Source organism: Haplochromis burtoni, unplaced genomic scaffold (assembly GCF_018398535.1).
Source record: "Haplochromis burtoni strain Fernald_Lab_line unplaced genomic scaffold, NCSU_Asbu1 Contig_6, whole genome shotgun sequence".
Classification (NCBI taxonomy): domain Eukaryota; kingdom Metazoa; phylum Chordata; class Actinopteri; order Cichliformes; family Cichlidae; genus Haplochromis; species Haplochromis burtoni.
Window position 1 is genome coordinate 1,920,828 of NW_024582367.1, and position 20,481 is coordinate 1,941,308.

The 20,481-nt window shown below is 44.9% G+C and overlaps 1 protein-coding gene across 4 annotated transcripts in view; it reads right to left on the reverse strand.

The window, feature by feature from the left end:
• Positions 1–1,148: 1,148 nt before the first annotated feature.
• LOC102294496 (Snf2-related CREBBP activator protein) overlaps positions 1,149–20,481 on the reverse strand; it is a 48,246-nt gene continuing 28,913 nt past the window's right edge. For 2 of the 4 annotated variants that reach the window (XM_014335896.2, XM_042223427.1), the window contains 19 exons: positions 18,856–19,025; positions 17,302–17,631; positions 16,962–17,148; positions 16,699–16,868; positions 16,374–16,525; positions 16,080–16,292; positions 15,369–15,533; positions 14,598–14,753; positions 14,172–14,504; positions 13,664–13,839; positions 12,169–12,482; positions 11,883–12,085; positions 11,195–11,364; positions 10,874–11,070; positions 10,136–10,250; positions 9,536–9,661; positions 7,857–8,033; positions 7,659–7,742; positions 1,149–7,483 (listed from right to left, as the gene is read on the reverse strand). In XM_014335896.2, coding sequence (XP_014191382.1) covers positions 2,705–7,483; positions 7,659–7,742; positions 7,857–8,033; positions 9,536–9,661; positions 10,136–10,250; positions 10,874–11,070; positions 11,195–11,364; positions 11,883–12,085; positions 12,169–12,482; positions 13,664–13,839; positions 14,172–14,504; positions 14,598–14,753; positions 15,369–15,533; positions 16,080–16,292; positions 16,374–16,525; positions 16,699–16,868; positions 16,962–17,148; positions 17,302–17,631; positions 18,856–19,025 — 8,217 coding nt within the window. In that variant the 3' untranslated portion in view covers positions 1,149–2,704. The remainder of the gene's footprint in view (positions 7,484–7,658; positions 7,743–7,856; positions 8,034–9,535; positions 9,662–10,135; positions 10,251–10,873; positions 11,071–11,194; positions 11,365–11,882; positions 12,086–12,168; positions 12,483–13,663; positions 13,840–14,171; positions 14,505–14,597; positions 14,754–15,368; positions 15,534–16,079; positions 16,293–16,373; positions 16,526–16,698; positions 16,869–16,961; positions 17,149–17,301; positions 17,632–18,855; positions 19,026–20,481) is intronic. The other 2 variants (XM_042223429.1, XM_042223433.1) reach the window with 2 other exon arrangements.

Below are 20,481 nucleotides of genomic sequence, written 5' to 3' on the forward strand. Positions count from 1 at the left end.
TATCTTTTTAAGATTAGCAAGTCTTGAACTATCAGCTGGCCCTCTAAAGGAGCCTGGAAGCACCTCGGGATCCCCAGGAAGAACTGGAAAACGTTGCTGGGGAGGACAAAGTCTGGAATACCTGCCTAACCTGCATTTTTGTGATCCGTTTAATGCACAGGGTGTACAGTGGTTTGAAATAATGAACACTGTACCTCACAGGAAAATGGAAAACATCCCTGAAAGCTTTAAAGTTGGCGAGCTTGCTGAACACTCAGCTGTGGGGCGTTTCCATCCTGATTGGTGGGAGGAAAAAAAGTCAGTGGGCAGTTTTCATTAAAATAAGTCAGGGTCTCCTCCCTTCCTGTTCTGTTAGAGAGCAGCTGTTGGCTTTGTAGCCACAGGGACAAAAATGCAGGTTAACACAGACCAATTTTGGATTTTACCAAACATCTCATTTTTATGATTGAAAAAAGCTGATTTGAAACCAGACATGAGGTCAGTAATTGTGACACTGAAACTCTTTAGCTGATTTATATTTAAGAGCTAAAACTAGTGATTGAGACAAACTCACCGCAAAAATGTTAAAGATGAGGTCATGAATCAGGTGAGCCGAGGGCAGTTCTATTCTCTAGTTAATTTTTATTCTATTTCGACTTTGTTTTAATTCAGTTTAGTTTTCATTGGTCTTAGTGTTAAGTCTGTGAAAGTATGGAGGGCAAATATCAGAGGCAAGATTTAGGAAAACAAGTAAAAGTATTACAATAAAAACAGAAGCGCTTCATAAAAGCAGTTGATTCTCTGTTACAGATACAGAAGATGTTTCAGACCTGCCAGTTTTTCATGCTTCAGGATTTAACCTCAGCTAAGTTGGTCTGTTGGCTTCAACTGTTTTTTTCTAGCTCCAACTGCATTTTTGGAGCTAGAAAGTCATGATATTTGGAAGCGAAGGCATTAAGATTACATCTATAAACAAACTAATAACCTCTTGGATGACTTCTGCTACGCAACAAACCATATTTGTCAGATACTCCATTAAGAGTTGGAGTTCGGTGAGTCGCACTAATAGAAGGTGAAGCTCAGCAGACTGTTGCAGAGCTCCAGCTCTTCTTTCTTGTGTTGGTCACAGAAATAAATCTTCATTTGGGGAAAAAAAAAAAAAATTCAACTAATTTTTGGTCTTTTTATTCAACTGTAATTGCCATAATTTTCAAGTAAAACAATGTGGAATTACAAGGATCAAAGGAATGCAACAAAAAAGAGACAGAAATCAAAGTAAGACCATCACCATAAACTACCCCCCCGCCCCCCCACCAGATATCATCTTTGCTCAAAAGTATATCGACAATTTACAGTCATCTCAAACTGTACCAGTAATTTTATTCACATATTTTTTTTTATTTTGTCCAAGTATACTTTTTTCTTTTTTCTTTTTTTTTAAACATGAACCAAAATCGATGATGTGAGAGAAAAACAAAGTTCAGGTGAAAAATGAAACATTAATTCAGTAGCACTGATGCTCGGGGTGTTTTTCCTTTCTTGTTTCATGTAAGGGGTGGATTTTTCCCCACATCATTTTTTGGATTAATTTGTTTTTTTTAATAACTGAATAAGAGAAATTTAACACCCCTGCTTCAGGTGCTTCACAAGGCAATCTGAGGTTCAAAACCATTTGGCCACAGAGGGACTCTTAAATTCAGTTCTCAACATTTACTTGGCTTTTTGTGACAAGTAATTTTTTAAACTGCCTTTAGGACGTTTTGGGGGGATGAAAGCTGGATTTTGTGGTGTGACTAAAGATAATACATTTTCCAAACTGGAGACAAACATCGTCAGGTACCAGGAACCAATTCATCAACTTCAGTTGCTGAACAAACGCATCACAACACCACGGTGTACTGAAAAAAAAGCCGAGGGCCACGTTATTAAAGATGTGCAAAAGAGAAATGCAAGGCTGGATTTTCGAATCCGATGAACAGAAAGTGACATGGAGAAAATAAAAAAAATAAAAAATAAACAAAGAGGGGGAGAGGAGGGGCCAAACAAAAAGACGAGCTCCAGCATAGTGCAGCAAAGATCACATTGACAGATCTGTTCTCTTCCTAATAACCTGGAAGAAATAATAAAATATGCATAACTTATCAACTGACTACAGAGAAACAATAGTCAGGACAGAAAATCTCAAAACCAAACTTTCTAAAACCTTCAACTTACAATACAACCGCTCACTCGAGACTTTTAAATGTCACACAAATTACTTTTCATGGGTAACCCCAGCAGAGGGCGCCGTTTAACCCTGTCTTAACAGAGCATCTGAGTGTTCCAGTCTTTTAATGATTACAGTACATTATGTGAACTAACAACTTGCACCTTTTGTCCCACCCACGCCCCACCCCCTCCGAGTCCAAGTGGTGAGTTTTATCCACGGCATGTCCACATATCTGGACGCTCGACAGCGGCGCCACCTGTTTACCGTCAGTCCAGCGTCCCTGAGCCTTCCCCCAGCGCTCAAAAGCAGAGCTGGCGCGCCCTGACTAGAAAGGGAGAGGGCCCGAGAGGCGGTGAGGTCCCTGGATTGTGCAGCACTCAGTTTGTTCTTGTTTTTCCTCAGAGTGCAGACAAAGCAGCAACCTTGGAGATCACGCCATGCTCTCGTATCACGCTCCGCCACACCCTCGCTTCTGTTTTTTTTTGTTTTTTTTAATTCTCCCCTTTGGCACTCCAATCATGTCTTATTGTGACGCTGTTGGCTTGAGGAGGAGCGGGTGCTTGCGGCCGGTGAGCGGGCCTGCACTGCAGCGAGTGCAGCAACACTCCGTAGCACCCTGTCCGGCGTTGACCCCTCGGTTCCCGAGCTGCTGGTCACATCCTGCGAGAGCTTCTGGGACCTCCTGCTCTCCTTGCGACTCTCTCGGTGTTGTTTCTCCTTTTTGTCACGGCTCTTTGCCCGCTCAGGGCTGCGGTCCCTCTCCCGCTCGCTGCCGGAGGAAGTGGCACGGGAGCGGGAACCTCGGTGCTCCGTGTTCTGGGAGCTGAGGGTGCGCTGGCTGCTGTTGCTGCTGCTGCGGCTTCTGCTGCTGCGTCCGCCGCAGTCGCCCTCGCCATCGCTGCTCATGCTGCTGCAGGCGCTGTGGCCCCTTGACGACGATCGCGTCTCTCCCTCGCCTTCCTTGCCCCTCGAGGACTTCCTGCTCCCTCTCTCTTTCTCCTCTGGTTTAGGCCTCTTGTACTCCACCTCTAAGGGTGGAACCAGAGAGCCAGGGCACTGTCTGGTGGAGCGTGATGTAGATCGGCTCGCCTGATTGGGTGTTGAAGGTTTGCTGCTTTTGTTATTGGTCACAGAGTTGCTCTGAGGAGAGGCTGGCACACTTTTACTTTTAGGCTTTTGGTTTTTGTCCGAAGGGGCAGTGGTGGAAGTCGCAGGAGCTTTAGGGGTGGAGTCTTTCCGAGGTGTGTGGCCTGGGGTGTCCACCCTGCCTTTCATAGCTAAAAGCTTGGCTGCTGCATTGAGTGCTGAGCACCTTTTCCCTAGAACCTCTGGCTCAGGAGGTAGCGAGGGCGTGCTGTTGGTCAGCGTTTTAGTGTCCTGTGGCGGCTGTGATCCCACAGACTTCCTGGTGATCCTAACAGAAGATGTATCGCTGCCCGACTCTCCTCCTGTGGACGCATTGGCGTTGTTTGACGCATTTCTGTCCGAGCTGCGTGCTGGTTTGGCTCCCTTCCTGTCCTTGGTGCACTTTTCCTTCTCCTGATCTTGGAGCCTGCGTTTTGCTGAGCGAGTGAGCCGGTGCTCCTTCCTGCTGTTGCTGCTGTCAGAGTCGGAGGAGGAAGAGGAAGGAGACCTGGAGCGCCTCCTTCGAGAGGCAGTGGGGGGAAGGTCCGTCTCACTACCCTCTTCTATCTTCTCCTCCTCCTCCTCCTCCTCGCCTTGTTCCTCCTTGTCCTCCTTCCCTGCCTCTGATGTAGGATCCACTCGCCTCTTCTTGGTAGGATGTCTGTTCTCGTAGGTCCTCTTGTGGTGAGCATGGCGGGTGAGGGTGGAGGTAGAGCACCCAGACGATGGCGAAGAAGAGCAAGCAGACTCCTGGCTACTCTGGCGACTAAGTGACCTTTTCTGGATAGCAGGTTTCTGATCCTCAGTAGTTTTCTCTTCTTCCAGAGGGTTAGCTTCATCTTTCGGAATGGGGGTTGTGGTTTTTGTTTCTCGTCCCACTCCTTGGGGCCTTCCTGACTCTTTGGTCTCAGAGGAACTCTCCACCTTTCTTCTTTTAGGCTGAGACTGGCTAATGTCTGAGTTTTTGTCGTCGTCTTCCTTACTCATCGCAGCTTCAGCCTCCATTTCTGTCACCTCTTCTTGGTCGCTTTTAGAAGCTGACTCTTTCTCTGTTGATGGCTCTAAAGATGGTGCAACGAGGGGAGTGGATGAGGGAGCGGATATGGGAGCAGGTGTGGCTTCCTCGGTCTGAGATGGTGCAGGAACACTTGTGGATGAAGACGTTTGTAGCTGAGAGGAAGTGACTGCAGAGGTTTGTGTAGTGGACACGGGTGGAGCTGTTTTGGTTGTGGATGCTGTGACTGTAGCTACTGAAGCAGGGGTGATGGTTGTGGTTGTTGACCCTAGGGAAGCAGACTTTTCTGGTGATGATGTAGCTATGGTGACAGACAGTGATGCTGATGTTGTAGCTGTTACCGGAGGTGTCTTGTCAGTCTTTTCTGCAGTTTTGGGAGGAGAAGAAGAAGTGAGGACTTTGGAGGGCGCTGCAGTTGAAGGTGTTGTTACTCCTTCTGCTGGGGGTGATGAAGCTGCTGAAGCCTTCTTTGCCTCTGCAGGTGTAACAGCACTTGGGGAAGTTGTAGTTGGAGGAGGCGTGCAGACTGGACTTGATGCTGAAGGCTTTTCGGGCTCTACATGTTCCTGAACCTCTGCAGTTGGTGATGCTTGTTCGGTCGGGCTTTTGTTAGCAGTCTCAATTGTCTTTGCTTTGGCTGGAGGGGAAGGTGGAGCTGTATTACCAGAAGATGGTGCCACTGTTTTGACTGGTGGTGATGTAGAAGTCTTGTCAGACACTGTCTGGATTGAGTCTAACATACTGGTTTGTGCTGTTTTTACTGGAGCTGTCACAGTCGTAGCTGTAGCTGGAGGGGTCTGCTTGGGCGAAGGTGGAGCTGGGGAGGTCTGCTTGGGCGAAGGTGGAGCTGGGGAGGTCTGCTTGGGCGAAGGTGGAGCTGGGGAGGTCTGCTTGGGCGAAGGTGTAGCTACAGGGGCTTGTTTAGGCGAAGCTGTAGCTTGAAGGCTCTGCTTGGGTAAAGATGGAGCTGGGGAGGTCTGCTTGGGGGAAGGTGTAGTTGGAGGGGTCTGCTTGGGTGAAACTGTATCCAGACTCGATACAGGATGACTGGAGGGTGTGGAGGCTAGAGAGGCTTGTGGCAAGTCCTTCACAAGAGAAGTAGTTGGAGGTGATGTCATTGCAGTGGTGACTTGTGGTGTAATACTAACTGTTACAGACGCTGTGGTAGCAGCTGTTGTGAGTGTTGGGGTGGGGTCTTTAACAGCTTTGAAAGATGACGTAGTGGGTGGAGTGGAGTGTGTAATTGGTGTGGTTGTTGTGGTGGTGGTTGCCTTCACAGCTGGTTGAACAGCAGCATCTGAAACTGTGGAAACCACAAGTGTTGGTTTAACACCTGGAGGAGGAGGTGAGACATCGCTGACAGGTGGAGACGGAGCTGTGTTGCTGACGGGGGTGGAGGTATACGTGGAAGAAGAGAGGACTGGTGCTGGGGCTGGACTTGGAGCTGGGGCTGAAGCAACCACTTGGGGAAAGGCAGTCTCAGAGATCAGTGAGGTCACCTGGGTTGCAGGTGAAGTGGGAAGTGAGACAGGTGTGGAAACTTCATCTGACTTTGTTGAGGAGGCTGGATTTGGAGGCGGGGCCAAAGCCTCAGTTTTAGTGTCTGTCTGATCAGCTTTGGTCGACTGTGAAGACTGAGTCATTTCAAAAATAGCAGCAGGAGGCGGGGTCTCTGAGATCGTCAGTTCTGTCCTGGAATCAGTTTTTGATAGATCAGAGTTCTGACTCTCATTAACGGTCTCTAGCGTGGTCGTTGAGTCCTTGCGGGGACGACCCCTCTTACGTTTAGGGGACAGTGGCGGGTTTCCTTCCTCAATTGCCGAGATGGGATGTGGGCATGTGGTCGATGCGTTGTCAAGTTCAGGTAGTCTTGTGGGAGTCTTAGGGGGCCGGCCCCTCTTTCTTTTCAAAGGTGGCATGAGAGAGTTCACGCTGGACTCCGCAGCAGAGGCGGAAGCAGCGTCTCTGCCTGGTGGGATGTCCGTTTTCTTGGACTGGTTCACTCCCCGTCCTCTCCCTAGATGCTGCTCTCCCATCTGGGCAGCCATACGAGATTCGGTTTCCAATCTGCGCCGCACAGGAAGATTCCTCAGCACTGGCATGTCAGGAGACAGATGAGGAGGGGAATATGGAGGATAGCCTCTGACAGGCTGAGGGTGCACAGGCGGACTTGGGGTAGCGTCTTGGTCCAGAGGGGATTTGGTAACAGTCTCTTTAGTTTTGCCGTCTGGGCTCTGTGATGAGTCCTCTTTGTTTGGCTCATCAACAAATCCAGCACCGCTGTCCTCCGCCGTTGCCTCTTCTGAAGAGCAACCACCTCCCGTCCCACTTCCTCGGCGCCGCCTCTTTCGTGGCTCTTTCTCTTCCACCACTGTGACTAGTCGGCCCGGGAGCTTCCGCAGAACTTTGGCTGATGGTGAATCTTCAACCAGTCCCCGCAGCACTTCACCGTCAGCTGACTGCCGCTTGCGAGGCGACCGTGAGCTGGTGGAGGGAGGAGACATGGCGCAGTCTTTACTGTCATCATCCTTAGTCTGATGATCCGCCGGACAGCTGGACTCCAGCGATGACTCAGACGCCCTCCTCTCCTTCTCCACCTCCTTCTCCTCCCTCCCCGTTTTGGAGATTTTACTGTCCGTCTCCCCAGCACACTGCTGTTTCCCACCAGGGGGCGAGGCTGTAGGAGGGGAAGGCACTGGGCTGGGATGGGAGCGGTTTGGTTGAGTCCTGGTTTTGGCGTTCTGGTGATCTCTGGCGGGAGATGACGCTTTCGAAGATTTGGAGGAATCTTGAACCCGGGTGGATGATGACATTTTGTGGTGGTCTGTGCGGGATGGGATCGTAGACACAGAACCTGTGTCTTTGGCTGCACCTCGTCCTCTCAGACCTGAGCGGGATCTTTCAGGCACTTCTCTGAGAGTCGTGGGCTCAGGCTCAGTTTCAGGCGAGGCCCCGCGGAGTCGGCCGCTAGTCCTTGTAGAGGTGGCAGTCTTGTCCTTGGGTTTACGACCACGGCGGGCTGGAGCTGGATGGGCGGGTTCGGCAGAAGTTGGTGTTGACAAAAAGTCGTCCTCGTCATCATCAGATGATGTGTGGAGCTTCAGGCCCTCCTCCTTTGCCTGGTCCAGACCCTTCCTGGCAGCCTCCACCTGTTCCTAAACACACAAGAGGAGAAGATTTTCTTTAAAGTTTTATCAAGTTAAAAATGTTTGACTTAAACCGAAATCAAATATTTTCTAGTTCTCTTTCCTACTTTTCCCTATATTGTCTAAATTACTTTCAAGTATTAATCACTAATTATTAAGCTGAAGTTGAAAGTTGTGATTTTACCTCAGCCTGCTTCAACTCCTCTTTGCACACATCTTCTAATGAAGCTTCCAGGAAGTTCATGGCGTAGCGTTCAATGGGAGTGAGCTAAAGACAAGCAGAGGAAAAGGTGCGTTTAAACAAACTGTAATTCAAAGATTCAGCAGAGCATTAATATTTTATTATATTATACATTTTTATAGCCGATGTGTTTTTACTCACCTGCTCCACCAGTGCGGCTATTTCCTGCTCGGCTTTAGAGAGCTCCTCCACTTCCTCCTGCTCCCCGCCGTCATCCAGCGGTATGTTTTCGTTGAACTCCGCCAGTTCGGCCACCTGCTCTGCTTTGGCCTGAGAGGCCGCCACTATGTCCTCCTCATCCTCGGCACGACACAGCGCCTGAAGCAAACAGATGGAGATAATCAGGTAAATGTCCACAAGCATGATAAATGTGGCAGGAGTAAAACTTTTTCCTGACTCTTGGATTACGTCTGCGTACAAGGTGTGAAATAAAGTTCAGGTTTTAAAAATCAAATAACTTAGCCTAGTCAAATTGGTCGAATCTCCAAAGTTATTCTATTGTATTCTTTTCAAACAGTGGTCCAGGTTAGTGAATGGAATTGGAGGAGGGGAGAAATAGCAGCTACAACACCCTGACCAGATGGAGGAGTTATTATAAATTCCGTCTCCTGCAGAGTTGGAAAAGGATGAAACTATCCATAGAGTCCAGAAATGTTTTTGTACTGGTCTATAAACGGGTTTAGTCCTGCTGTAAATTTGGGCATTTTAACACCATCGCCATCCTCATATACATGTTTACATGAATATGGGGATGGCTTGCTTTCAAAGTCAGCCTCAGATGGCTTCATTTTTAAGTCCTGGGTGTCAGCAGAAATTATCTAAACTGTGGTGCATCCCAGCACACGGCACAGTGCAAGAACATTTTTGAAAATGTGCATTATCAAGGCTTTGACACGGTGGAGGAGATCAAGAGTTCAAGTACAGCCAGGGCACAAGTAGAGGAGGAACACGACAGGAGTTCTCGTGTTAGATCAAGCGACAAAACTGGGAGCCATTAGGGATGGGAATCGAGAACCAGTTATTGAAGAAAACCAGTTCAATTACGGTTCTTGCACAATCAGCTTATTTCAGTTTGTGTGTCAGAGGAGGAAAATAGCGAAGCAGTCTAGAGCATGGATTTGAACATTTACTTTTATTGTACAAAACGACGAGATGAACGGTAAAGTGGAAACTTGCATACCCAGGACAGAAACAACCGCATTATGGTGCTAACACAAAAAAAACAAACAAAAAAAAACAACAACGGTTCTTTAAAAGAATCTGCCCAGACAGCATGCTAACGCTAAGCTAGCCAAGAACGCAGAGTGAAAGTAATGTGACAAGTAGTATAACAAAGTACTTTTTCCCAGGAGTAATTAAGTCATGTACTGCATTACTTTTGAGAAAAGTGTTCTGTGTAATAATTACTTTTTTGAGCAAAGTTTGAACACTGATCACAACAAAGACGGGAAATACCTCAACAAACATTTGACCTACAGTATACAATTGATTTGCATGAATGTAATTTCTTTGTTCCTGCTTAGATGTCAAAACAGAGCCAATGAGAACCCAGTGTTGATCAAGCAAGAATTGAATCGATGAGTAATGTCAATAAAGGAATCGCTAAATTCTTGAAAAGTCCTTGAAACAGTCCAGAAGTTCATAAGAAGATCACCTTTAACAGGAGATCTTTTTTTTTTTTAAGCTTTTCATTTCAATAGGCTGAGAGCAAAAACCTGATTCAGTTTATATTGCATCTAAGACTTGCAGTAAACGTACATTTTGTTCCTGGTAATCACCAAAAGGTGGGTGGTAAATATCCAGTACACCAAGTTTCTAACCTGCTCCAGGATGGTGGTGCTCTGCTTGTTGACGGCTTCCTCCTCCTCAGCCTGGGGCACCGACAGCTCCACCGCCGCCTCCCTCTTCTCCCCCTCATTCACATCAAACAGCTCTCTGATGGTTTGCTGAGGAACAAAGTGACAGTCGGACACATTTAGCAAAGGCAGAACGGGTTATGTGTGCTTGATGAGACAGAGAAAACAAGAGGCACTTGAACTGCTTAATGTCATCAACACACTAAACTCAAAAAGACCAATTAGAAGAAACTCCATTATACTTCAAAAAAAAAAAAAAAAAAAAAAAAAAAAAAAAACGCACAAGTGGTATTTATATAAAAGACAGTTTGAACAAATTTAATTAAAAGGGGGATGAGGTCTCGGCCTGTCATCCAGCACTGGAAAAACATCCCTTCACATGATACCAGTGACTGTATTCAATTATGCACCAAGCACCCACCCACATGTTTGAGCGCCTTTCAACTATTAATCATGCACAGATGAATCACTGAGCTTATCCAGACACAAAAGAAGAAAGAAGGAAAAAAAGGCTTGACTGAAGGGCATTTATTTTACAAAGAAGGCCCCGTGTAAACGTGATACCTGTTTAAAGAAGGCCGTGGTGAAGTTTCCTCCTTCGATAGCCATATCTCCCAGCATCCTCTTCTGGTTTGCCTTCTTCAAAATGTTCTCCTCCACCGTGCGCTCACTGATCAACCTGAGGAGGAACATAAAACTATTTAGTCTTTTAAAAATCACATTTCTATTTTTCACTGGGCCAATGATTATCGGGTGTATAAAACCTCCCCCTACACCCAGATGGGTTGGTGCTGACCAGGTGGTGTGAAGCGTTTAACCAGATTCTGCAGATCTTTTAAATTCAGAGACTACTGAGCTCCAATTTCCATTTTAAACTTTAGATTTTTATTCCTAATTTTTTGTTGTTGCTTTTGCTTCTGAAATTATGCAAAGAAGGTAGGAGATGCTCATCAGTTTAAGTCAAACAAGATGAACGCTCGTATGTGTCAAACAGATGTTGACAACATTTCTTTTTTTTATGTTCAATGCAGCGGCTCTGTGCTCTCAGCTTTTTGTTTCTCTTTGTGTCTTTTGTCTGTGAGTCCAGTCTCTATTGTGTATGCTTATTTATTGTATGTCTGTCTGTGTTTTATAGTATTGTGTCTGACTTTAAGCTGAGAACTACCACACGGAATTTCATTATGTGACTACATAATGACAACAAAGCATCTTAAATCTTAGCTAAGGGAGTGGGCTTTGATTTGGGAAAGTTTTTATGTGAGGATTATTTTTTTTAGTAAAAGCAGGGAAAAAGAAAGTCACCTATAGATGTGGACGTCGCGGGTCTGGCCGATTCGGTGGCATCGGTCCTGAGCCTGAGCATCCATGGTGGGGTTCCAGTCACTGTCGTAGAACACCACAGTGTCGGCCCCGGTCAGATTGACCCCGACGCCGCCGCTGCGGGTTGACAAAATGAAGCAGAAGATGCGTCGATCTGCATTGAAGCGCTCCATGAGCGCCTGGTGGTGGCGTGCAGAAGACAAACAGAGGAAATGAGCATCACAGACAGACAACAGCTTTCTCGTTCTTGCCTGGAAGCAGAACAGGTGAAGATTACGCTATCAAAACACAATCACTGCTGACCTGTCTCTGCTCCACCCGGGTGCTGCCGTCCAGACGGAGGTAGATGTGTCCGTGGTAGTTGAGGAACTGCTCCAGCACATCCAGCATTCGAGTCATCTGAGTGAAAATCAGCACCCTGTGGCCTCCCGCCTTCAGCTTTCGCAGCAACGTGTGGAGAGTCTGAAGCTTACCTGAAAACAGGAGACAGAAGACACAAAATGAGCCACCAGCAAGCAAAACAAGCTGCAGGAGCATAAAATTATTTAATAATCGCACATGGAGTAAACTCTTTGAAGCAGCCTTTTATGCATAAAACACAGTGGTGGAAAGAAAAGACTAACCAAATACTATTTCAAGAAAATTTAGTGCCAATTTTGCAGTACAGTCGAGAGTTTTGCTAAAGTTGTTGCCAGTGTGCATCTGGGATCGAGTCAGTGATGAGGGATGAATGGGATCTAAGCTGTGGGTGACCCCCACCTTAGTAAATGACAGTCTTATCAAACATCCTGTCAAAGGCTTATAGGTGAGAATGGATACTTAGACAGTCCTGGATTTTCCTGCTTTGTGTCACCCCTGCAAGTCAACACCGTTTTTATTTAAACCTTAGATTTTGTGATTAGGAGTATCTGATGTAGGTGTGGATTGCCACAAGGTGCTCCATGGTTTTCTGTAAAACAAAACAAAACAAAAAACCACACTGAGAACTCACCACAGTCGTACTGTATGAGCCTCAGGTCAGGGAACTGCGTCCTCATATAGGACTGGACGTGGTGGAGGCTGCGAGTGAGCGGCGTGACTTCAGCTGATAACATGGAGGAGAAGACTGCCTGCTTGTGGTTCAGAGATGGCGGAGGATGGCAGCAGTGCATGGAGATGGGTGGAGCTTCCACTGGAGGAATTGCAAATGTGTACCTAAACAAACAGCAAAGTTAGCTCCTTCACCTTAGCTGAAGCTTTGTAATATCAAATAACCAAACGACTGTTAAGATAAGTACCGGTCTATGATGTCACTCAGCAGCTCCAGCCGTCCTTCGATGCTGTGGATGGCCTCTCTTACAGCGTGACTGTGAAACCAGTAGTCGTGCTCGTTTTGCTGCTGTGCATACAGACAGCTGCTCTGGCCAGAGCGGCCCCACTCTCCCTGAGGGTTCAGGGCAGCAGGTGATGGACGACGACCGGGCAGGAAAGTCAGGAAGTCCAGAACCTCCTGACCGTACATGGGCTTTGCTCCACAGTGGAGTTCGTTGACTCGAAAGATGAAGTCCAGCCGGCTGTCGTGCTGCTGTTTCTCGGAGTCTGCAAGCCATGACTGTTGAGGTAAAGAGATACAAGTAAATGGAGGCTACAGAAATCAGGGCAGCGTTGACAGCATATTTAAGAAAAACATGCTCGTATATCAGGCTCAGTCTTGTTTAAATGTACAATGGAGAAAAAATGATTGTAATTGATTTCCTTTACCAGTTGGGGGCAGCGGAAATAAACTGGAAAAAAAATCTACTTTGAAGTTCACATGACAAACTTATTGCTCATTGATAAACTTGACCACCGTCTGCACCACAGGAGAGGAAAAACGCTGACACTTTATTTCAACCTGATAAACTGAGCTGATCTGTTTTCTGTTCTGGTGTTTTACTGCACTTTGTCAGCTTTTTTAATCCAGTTTTATTGAGCCTGACATTTTATTCTATAAAACCAGTTTGTCTACTAAACAAGGTAGGCTAAATCATTTATTGCTGTATGCCGATGGTGATGAATGAATTTCAATTATTAAAAAAAAAAAAAATTGCCAAACTGGTAAACTGGCATCAGAGATGTATATAATTTGTTGACATGCTTCAATTGAACCAATAAAATTTAAAGATCATAGATTATGGTTTTTAATGTTCCCATACCGCCTTAATCTAAACATTGTGATCCACATAAAGACCTCAAAAACACTTTTACAAGTCGGCTACTGCAGTGCAACAACCTGTTGGAACAGCTTGGGTATGGCAGCTATGAGTATAACAAACTTATCCTGATGTAAAAGCAAAATAATGAACCTTTAATTTTCTTTGTGGAAGCTTTTCTAAAAGTCTTACGGAGCCAGTATCACAAGCCGGAACATGTCAAATCCATACCTGTGCGTAACAGTGAAACCTCTTTGATTATGTAGTTTTATTTTAGTGAGCTGAGCCCCGCTGACTGAATGCTATGATCAAACTTGTCTTTACAACTCCATCGCTCTGAGATTTGGCACACAAAGTTTGGTTTGTTTGTTGTTGTTTTTTTAAACTGATGTTTCATGCATCTTTTCAGTTTAGAAACGTCCTGGTTCATGTCTACATAGCGCTGATGCATGGTTCCAAAATAACAGGACATTAGATTGTCTCAGTACAGGGGGGCATTTATTTTAACTAGGTGAAGAAGTATTGGGTAACACCTCAAAAAAATGATTGCAAATGCTTTAAATATCTAAAAGGTGAAGTCCAAGAGGGACAAACTGCTTACCATGTAGAAAGGCGAACGGGGAGCGGGACGAGGCACCTTCCTGGGTGGAGGGAAGGCTTTTGCACCCAGATTGGACTTTGACTTTGTGCTAACTGCTGTCTGACTGCTGCTGCTACTTTCCCGCGGTGTTGCTGAGGTCTTTGGAGCAGAAGAAGAGGCGCTCACCTGAGCTGGAGCTGCAGAAAGACAGAAGAGAAAACAGCCTCCTGTAAAAAACTCAATATGGATTTGCTTTAAAGTCAATTTCACTTTTATTTTTTCTTCTTTTGCATCTCTGTGTTATTCGATTTAAAATCCAATTATTTTCATTACTTAAAAATACCTTTTTGCATGCCTGTATGTTTCATTATACATTAAATTTTATTAACTTGCAGCAGGTTGTTAGGGAAAAGAAGAAATAAAGCTTAAAAACTGGACCCAGCTCGGTTTGTCATGCAATCTTCAGTTCATCTGAATTCAATCTGAATTTCAGCTCAGTGAGAATAACAGCTCAAGCCCGTTCTCTCACCTGGCTGTTCTGTGCTCGATGGAGGAGGAGGCTGCACTACTTTGAGGACAGGGCGAGGGGGTTGGGGCTGGTTCGGGGCTGAGCTAGGGTTTCTGGGAGGAGCTATGGTGTAGTGGGCGGTAGCAGGACCAGGGGTGCGCTGGGCAATTTGCAGTGGAGCGGTGTTCCTGACGGGGGTCGTGTTGGCGTGTGGGTGCAGGGAAGGGGATGGCTGGGGAGCGACACGAGGGGAAGGGGCCACAGCCAGGGTGGGCACAGGCCCGCCCTCCTTGCCTGTTGACTGACGCACAACGATCTTCACGACCCCAGGGCTGCTCACCATGGTTGAGGACACTGAAAAACATTAAATATACAAACATGGGTTACATATATCCAGCAGGAAGTCTCATACTTAAAATAAAAGGAGGAGGGAGAAGGATTTAACACCTTGAGAGGTGGTGTTGTGTGGCAGGCGATTAGCAGGGGGGGCAGCAGAGGGATTGTTTGCAGGGTGTGTGCTGACTGTACTCTGGACAGCCACCTGTGCAGGTTGGCTGATGAGGTGATGCTGCACGCCACCGGGGACCAGGTTTATCACATTACCTGTAGAGTGACAGTGAACCAGACTGTTATAAGGACTTTAATTATTCCCTAATTATGGGACGGGATGGGATTTATGTAAATAAGAAATCAATCACAATTATGGGACAATAACAGTCATCAGTTAAATGAAGCAGACCAATGTGGATTATCTTCTGATTGAAGGATTAAAAGACTTTGGCATAACTGAATATAAAGCAGTCCAGCTGCAGTGGGATTCTGCAAAAATCCAAAAACATATAATATCTTTAATCTTTAGTCTGATTTCAAATCAGATAAAAATGAGGTCAAAGGATATCCTGGTCCCATTTAAACTATAACCACAATAGATAAATGCTTTCAAACTTCCAGGGCCTGTATGGCTAAATTTAGTATATTTACATGATTGCACCCAAGTTTTCTTGTTAATTAACATGCATAGAATATTTTGATTCGGAAGTAATCCTGGCATCAAAATGTAGGTAAAAATGATAATACAACTTGTTTTGAGCAGCCCCCTATCCCAAACAGCAATATGACACTTTGAAGTTCAAACAAAACGAGGTATTACACCTTTTACTAACCATAAAATCTGATCGGTGAAAACTAGAAAACCTACAGTTAGTGGGAGACACCAACCTTGAACTGGGCGTGAGGAAGCTGCTGGAACTTGGTGGATCTGTGCTCCAGACAGAGTCAACTTGTTGCCCTGAAGCTGGAAGGTGACTGGTTTGCTTCCTTGACACGACGACACAGGCCGACCTGCCAGAGAAGCCAGCTGGGCTATACTTACTACCTCCCCAGCTTAGGAAGAAAAATAAGAGACACGTAGGTAAGAAATAATAATTCATTCACTTTACCACGAATTAATTTAATTATGAATGACAGAGACCTGTACTACATTTAGTTAATAAAAATCCCCGAAATACCTTTTGTTTTCTTACTGAATGGTTGAAAATAACAGAACACACAGACTCCTGTAACTAAAAGTAGACTAATCTCTTTCTTGTATGTTAATGGTTGATCCATTTTTAGAAGTTGCAAAGTGTGTTTGAGATTTTCTAAGCACTGCCATCTTTATTTTTCACCTGCACCTTAAGAAACAACCTGAGGCAGAGTACACACTGTGTTCCTGTGTGGTTTTTACCCAGCAATGAAAATGAGTAAACAATCATTAAATCTAATGAAATCTAAACCGAGACGCTCAAAATATGCTTCATCTAAAGAGAGAAATGGACGAGACTTACATTTTGAACAGGAGCTCATGAAACTGTCCCCAGGCTCAGAGTTTTAATGAGATAATACTTCAACAACATCACAGCTTATCTGCTTTGAAATAAATGTACTTACAAGGCAACCTAGCTTGCATATCTGGACTAAGCAGGACCCTCTGGGGCATGACATTGCTGGGGTTTGGACTCGGCTGAGCTGGGATAGTGGCTGTGCAGGGAGCAGTGGGAGGCCGTACAGTCAGCATCGCTTTTGGAGCATTGGACCTCACTGCAGTTTGAGCGGTAGGATGAAGAGATGGGCGAGGAGGAGTGGATGCGACTGAACAGACCACTGAAATTGAACAAAAATGCATTAGAAAAACGTGCAAAATTTATGTTTCACCTTTTTAAGGGTGTTTCATTCCTTGCTTACCCTGCTGAACTACAGGAGCGGGTGCAGGAGCTGAGGTGACTTCAGTGACTGGAGGTGGTTTGGGGGTCTGTGCTGCAGGGGGGACGGAGCAGGTAGGTTTGTTCATCAGGAGAACTGGGCGATTATCACCTTTAGGAGGCGGCTGAAACATTCTGAAAGAGGACACACATAAAGTATGGGAACTACTGCACTTAGGACAATAATTATATCATGTAATAAATGTCACAGGTATGGTAACACAAGTAACGTAGAAAACCAAAATACATGTAAATTTGCAAGTATCCAAATCTGCATTTTTCTTTTCTTTCTTTTTTTCCCCCTTTACCTGTTGACTTTCATGCGGACTGGTTTGGGCCTTGGAGGAGGTTCGGGGGACTCCATGATCTCCTGGATTAGTTGGCGACTGGCCCTGTAGCGTGGCAGGAAGACATCTGCCTGGTAACGGGACACGCGGCTCTCCAAACCAACAAGGTCAAACATGGAAACGTCGCAGCGCTGAGAATGCAAAAGCAAGTTAGAATAGATTAAAAATCACGCCATCAGGCTCAACTTTCTGAACAAATGAAAGCTTTTTATTTTCAGGCTTACCTTCAAAGGAGATACCTCCAGGGCGTCATGCACCAGAGAGGCTGTGTGGAAAATAATGGGTTGCATGATGAAGGGAGACTGGATGGGTCGAGGGTCAAAAAGGTTGGGATGATTGCACACTTTGCGAAGCTGCATGAGGATGTTAATCACAGACATGAAGTGACCACTGGCCAGCGTTTCCCTGGTCCTGTAAATCAGATGGTTTAGGGTCAAATTCAATTACTTTTTTTTTTTTCCAGTTTCAATTACATACTTCTCACCTTCTTTTGGTGACTACGTTTCAAAACACAAACTAAATTTACATTAACTTTGAATTCCTCCTGCTGAGTCAGTAACTTACGATGCCTGCGCCATGAAGTCATCGTAGAGGAATCGCTGTCTCTTGGACAGACGGCAGCGCACCACATGCTCATATTTCTTGGGCATCTGCTTCTCCACGTCAGCCTTGATCCTCCTGAGCAGGAACGGCCTCAGCACCTTGTGAAGCCTCTTAACCAGGCCTTCGTTGTACTCCTGACTGCCCTCGATCATTCCCGTCAGCGGGTTGGAGAACCACTCTTTGAACTCGCGGTGGGACTGGAAGACGTGGGGCATGAGGAAATGCATGAGGGACCAGAGCTCCATCAGGCTGTTCTGTAGAGGGGTTCCTGTCAGCAGCAGTCGCCGGTGGCTATGATCAGCACAGACACGAGGAGAGACGTAAATAAAAAAGTCGTATCATTCAAGCTTCAGGTGAGTACGAAGAGGAAAATAAGAGTTTTTAGCTGCTAAAGACATCAAACATGCTTTAACTCATTTTAGCCACATGGGTGCAGCAAGCTGAGAATGCAATCTTCACCCCATAAAGAGTTTATAACATCCATCAAACAAATAACATAACCATTTATTTGGAGTCGTGTTTCTGTCTGCTGGAATAGTCTAAATCATAAAACTCTTTTTAAAACCCAAATATGCCACAGCATTAAAGCCACTGACAGGTGAAGTAAATAACACCACGTCCTGCTGGGAAATCCTGAGGTTCATGTAGAAATATTTTTGCGGTTACACCGTCGGCATGGCTACGCTCATCTCACTGGGGCTGAGTATCAATTTAGATTATAGATTATTTTAAAAAAAGCTTTTAGTGCACAATCCACGCTGAAGTGTGCATCTTGCAGCACATCTTTATTTGCTTTAAAGCTCACAAATCAACATTTTTGATGCTGAACATGAGAGGCACTCTCAAACTTCTAACGGATCATTTTTTTTATATGCTGTGCAAGTATTTCTCTATTCAGCCGGTACTGTGAAACAGCCTCATACTGATGATGTTGTAATCTTGATGTATCATCGGAGCGAATCGCTGCAGCCTGTATAAAGGTGTGCGTTCTCAGAGCGTGCATCTATTCATGTGCACAAGCGCCAGGCTCTTTGGAGCGCCACACAACAGTGAGAAATTACCACCAGCTGGCCCCGGCCACCAGCCAAATGATGACAATCATTTTGAAAAGAACAAACACTTTTAAATGTGAAGATATTTAGACACAACTGTGGCCTGTAGATTAACAGTTCAGTGCATTTCAAATACATTCAAAGTCAAATGGTACTGAGTGACACCATGTCTTTGAAAGCATTATAGAGAAAGGAGGATGATTTTCTTCAATAAGAATCAGAAGTTGTACATACAAATATTCATGTTTGCTGTCCATGAGTCTAAATACCCCCAAAATATATCTATAAATCTTTTTTTTTTCATTAAAATGCAAAAAAAATAATTTTTTTTTTTTTTTTTTTTTTTTAAACAAAAAACTACTTTGGAATTTAGTGTAAAAAATCCAGAGGCCATGCCTCATCCACTGAGCCTCAGGTTTCACTCTCTGATGTGGGCCCATATACACAAACAGTCTCCACTGACCTGTTGAAGTTCAGCAGACTCTGCCAGCGCTGGGACTTGAAGTTCTTGATGTTCTGGGCCTCATCGAGGATCAGATAGCGCCAAGACTTTCGCCTGAAGGCCTGGTGATCCTGCAGCACCAGCTTGTAAGAAGTGATGCAAACGTGGAAAGCGTTTGGCTTTGTCCAGCCCTAAGAAGAGAAAGTGTAACAGAGTGGCTTATTATTTTCCAGCACTCAGTTTTTCACTTTATACAGTATCTGTCAAATATGTCAACAGTTGCTGGAAATTAGGAATTCGTCAATGCAAGACAGGAATCATATCGGTGGGAAAAGTTAAACAAATCAATCCATAACTGTATAAAGTTATGGAACTGAAAATACCAGAAGACCCCAGTGTATGATGTCAGGTTTAACACTTGTTGGGAAGCTTTTAGTTCTTTATTTTAAGTTAGCATAACCAGTAGTCGCAAACTTGATTAATACAATCTTTATGTCGCTCTGGCAGGAGGTGCACAGACTCTAAATGACAACAATATGCAGTAACGTCGCTCGTGTTGCAGTTACGGGTGACGTATTGGCATCAACACAGTAACCAGTAAGCATTTTAACTTGTGCCTCGCTGTAGTCTACCCCTAAATATAGGCAAATATAAATAAATACCCCAGTCTTAGTGCTAAAAAGGAAAAGGAAGAAGTGTGAACAAGTAACTAATTGACAAACTGTTGCAGTATCTGCACTCCTGAAATTTAAACAATCACTGAAACATTTGTGTTGTGGCTTGTATCAAAAATGAAGACAAACTGTTGAAGCTGAACTAAAGAATGTAAATAAAATAAACAGTCTTAGTTTAGTTCCACGCATCATTTTAACCACTTATCAAACTTGGGGGCCTAAACCTGCTGCAGTAGAGAAAAACCTGAACAGGTCAGCAGTCTATGACAGGACATTTATGCTTACATCCTCATCTACGACCAATTTAGAATCAACAATCAACAATTAGCATGTCTGTCTTTGGATTTTAGGAGGACCATGTTACTAATGGTCCCACCCTGGATTATTTTACTAATTAAAACCACTCCAGTAAATTTAGATTATTTGACATTTTAATTTATTACATTTTGGTTTTTAAAGTTAGGAATCCCTGAATCTTCTGTTGGATTTCCTCATTAAACTCCTTATTGGATTCTAGTTAGATTTTGGTTGATTTAGAGATTTACTTTATTGTGCTAGGTCAGGGGTAGGCAACTCCAGGCGTCGAGTGCTGGTGTCCTGCAGGTTTTAGATGTGTCCTTGATCCAACACAGCTGATTCAAATGGCTAAATGACCTCCTCAACATATCTTGAAGTTCTCCAGAGGCCTGGTAATGAACTAATCATTTGATTCAGGTCTGTTGACACAGGGTGAAATCTAAAACCTGCAGGACACCAGCACTCGAGGTTTGGAGTTGCCTACCCCTGTGCTAGGTTGTTTTTCATGCTTTGGCTGCTGTGAAACCTGACTGAGGCAAGCATAATGTTGTCCTTCACATAAAAGAGCGATTGCCGAATCTCTTTCTCACAAAGAGAAACCCAGCTTATTAATTTAAGACTGGTATCAGATCGGTGCTCGTATCAGCAGAAACCCCAGATATCCAAACTTTAAAAA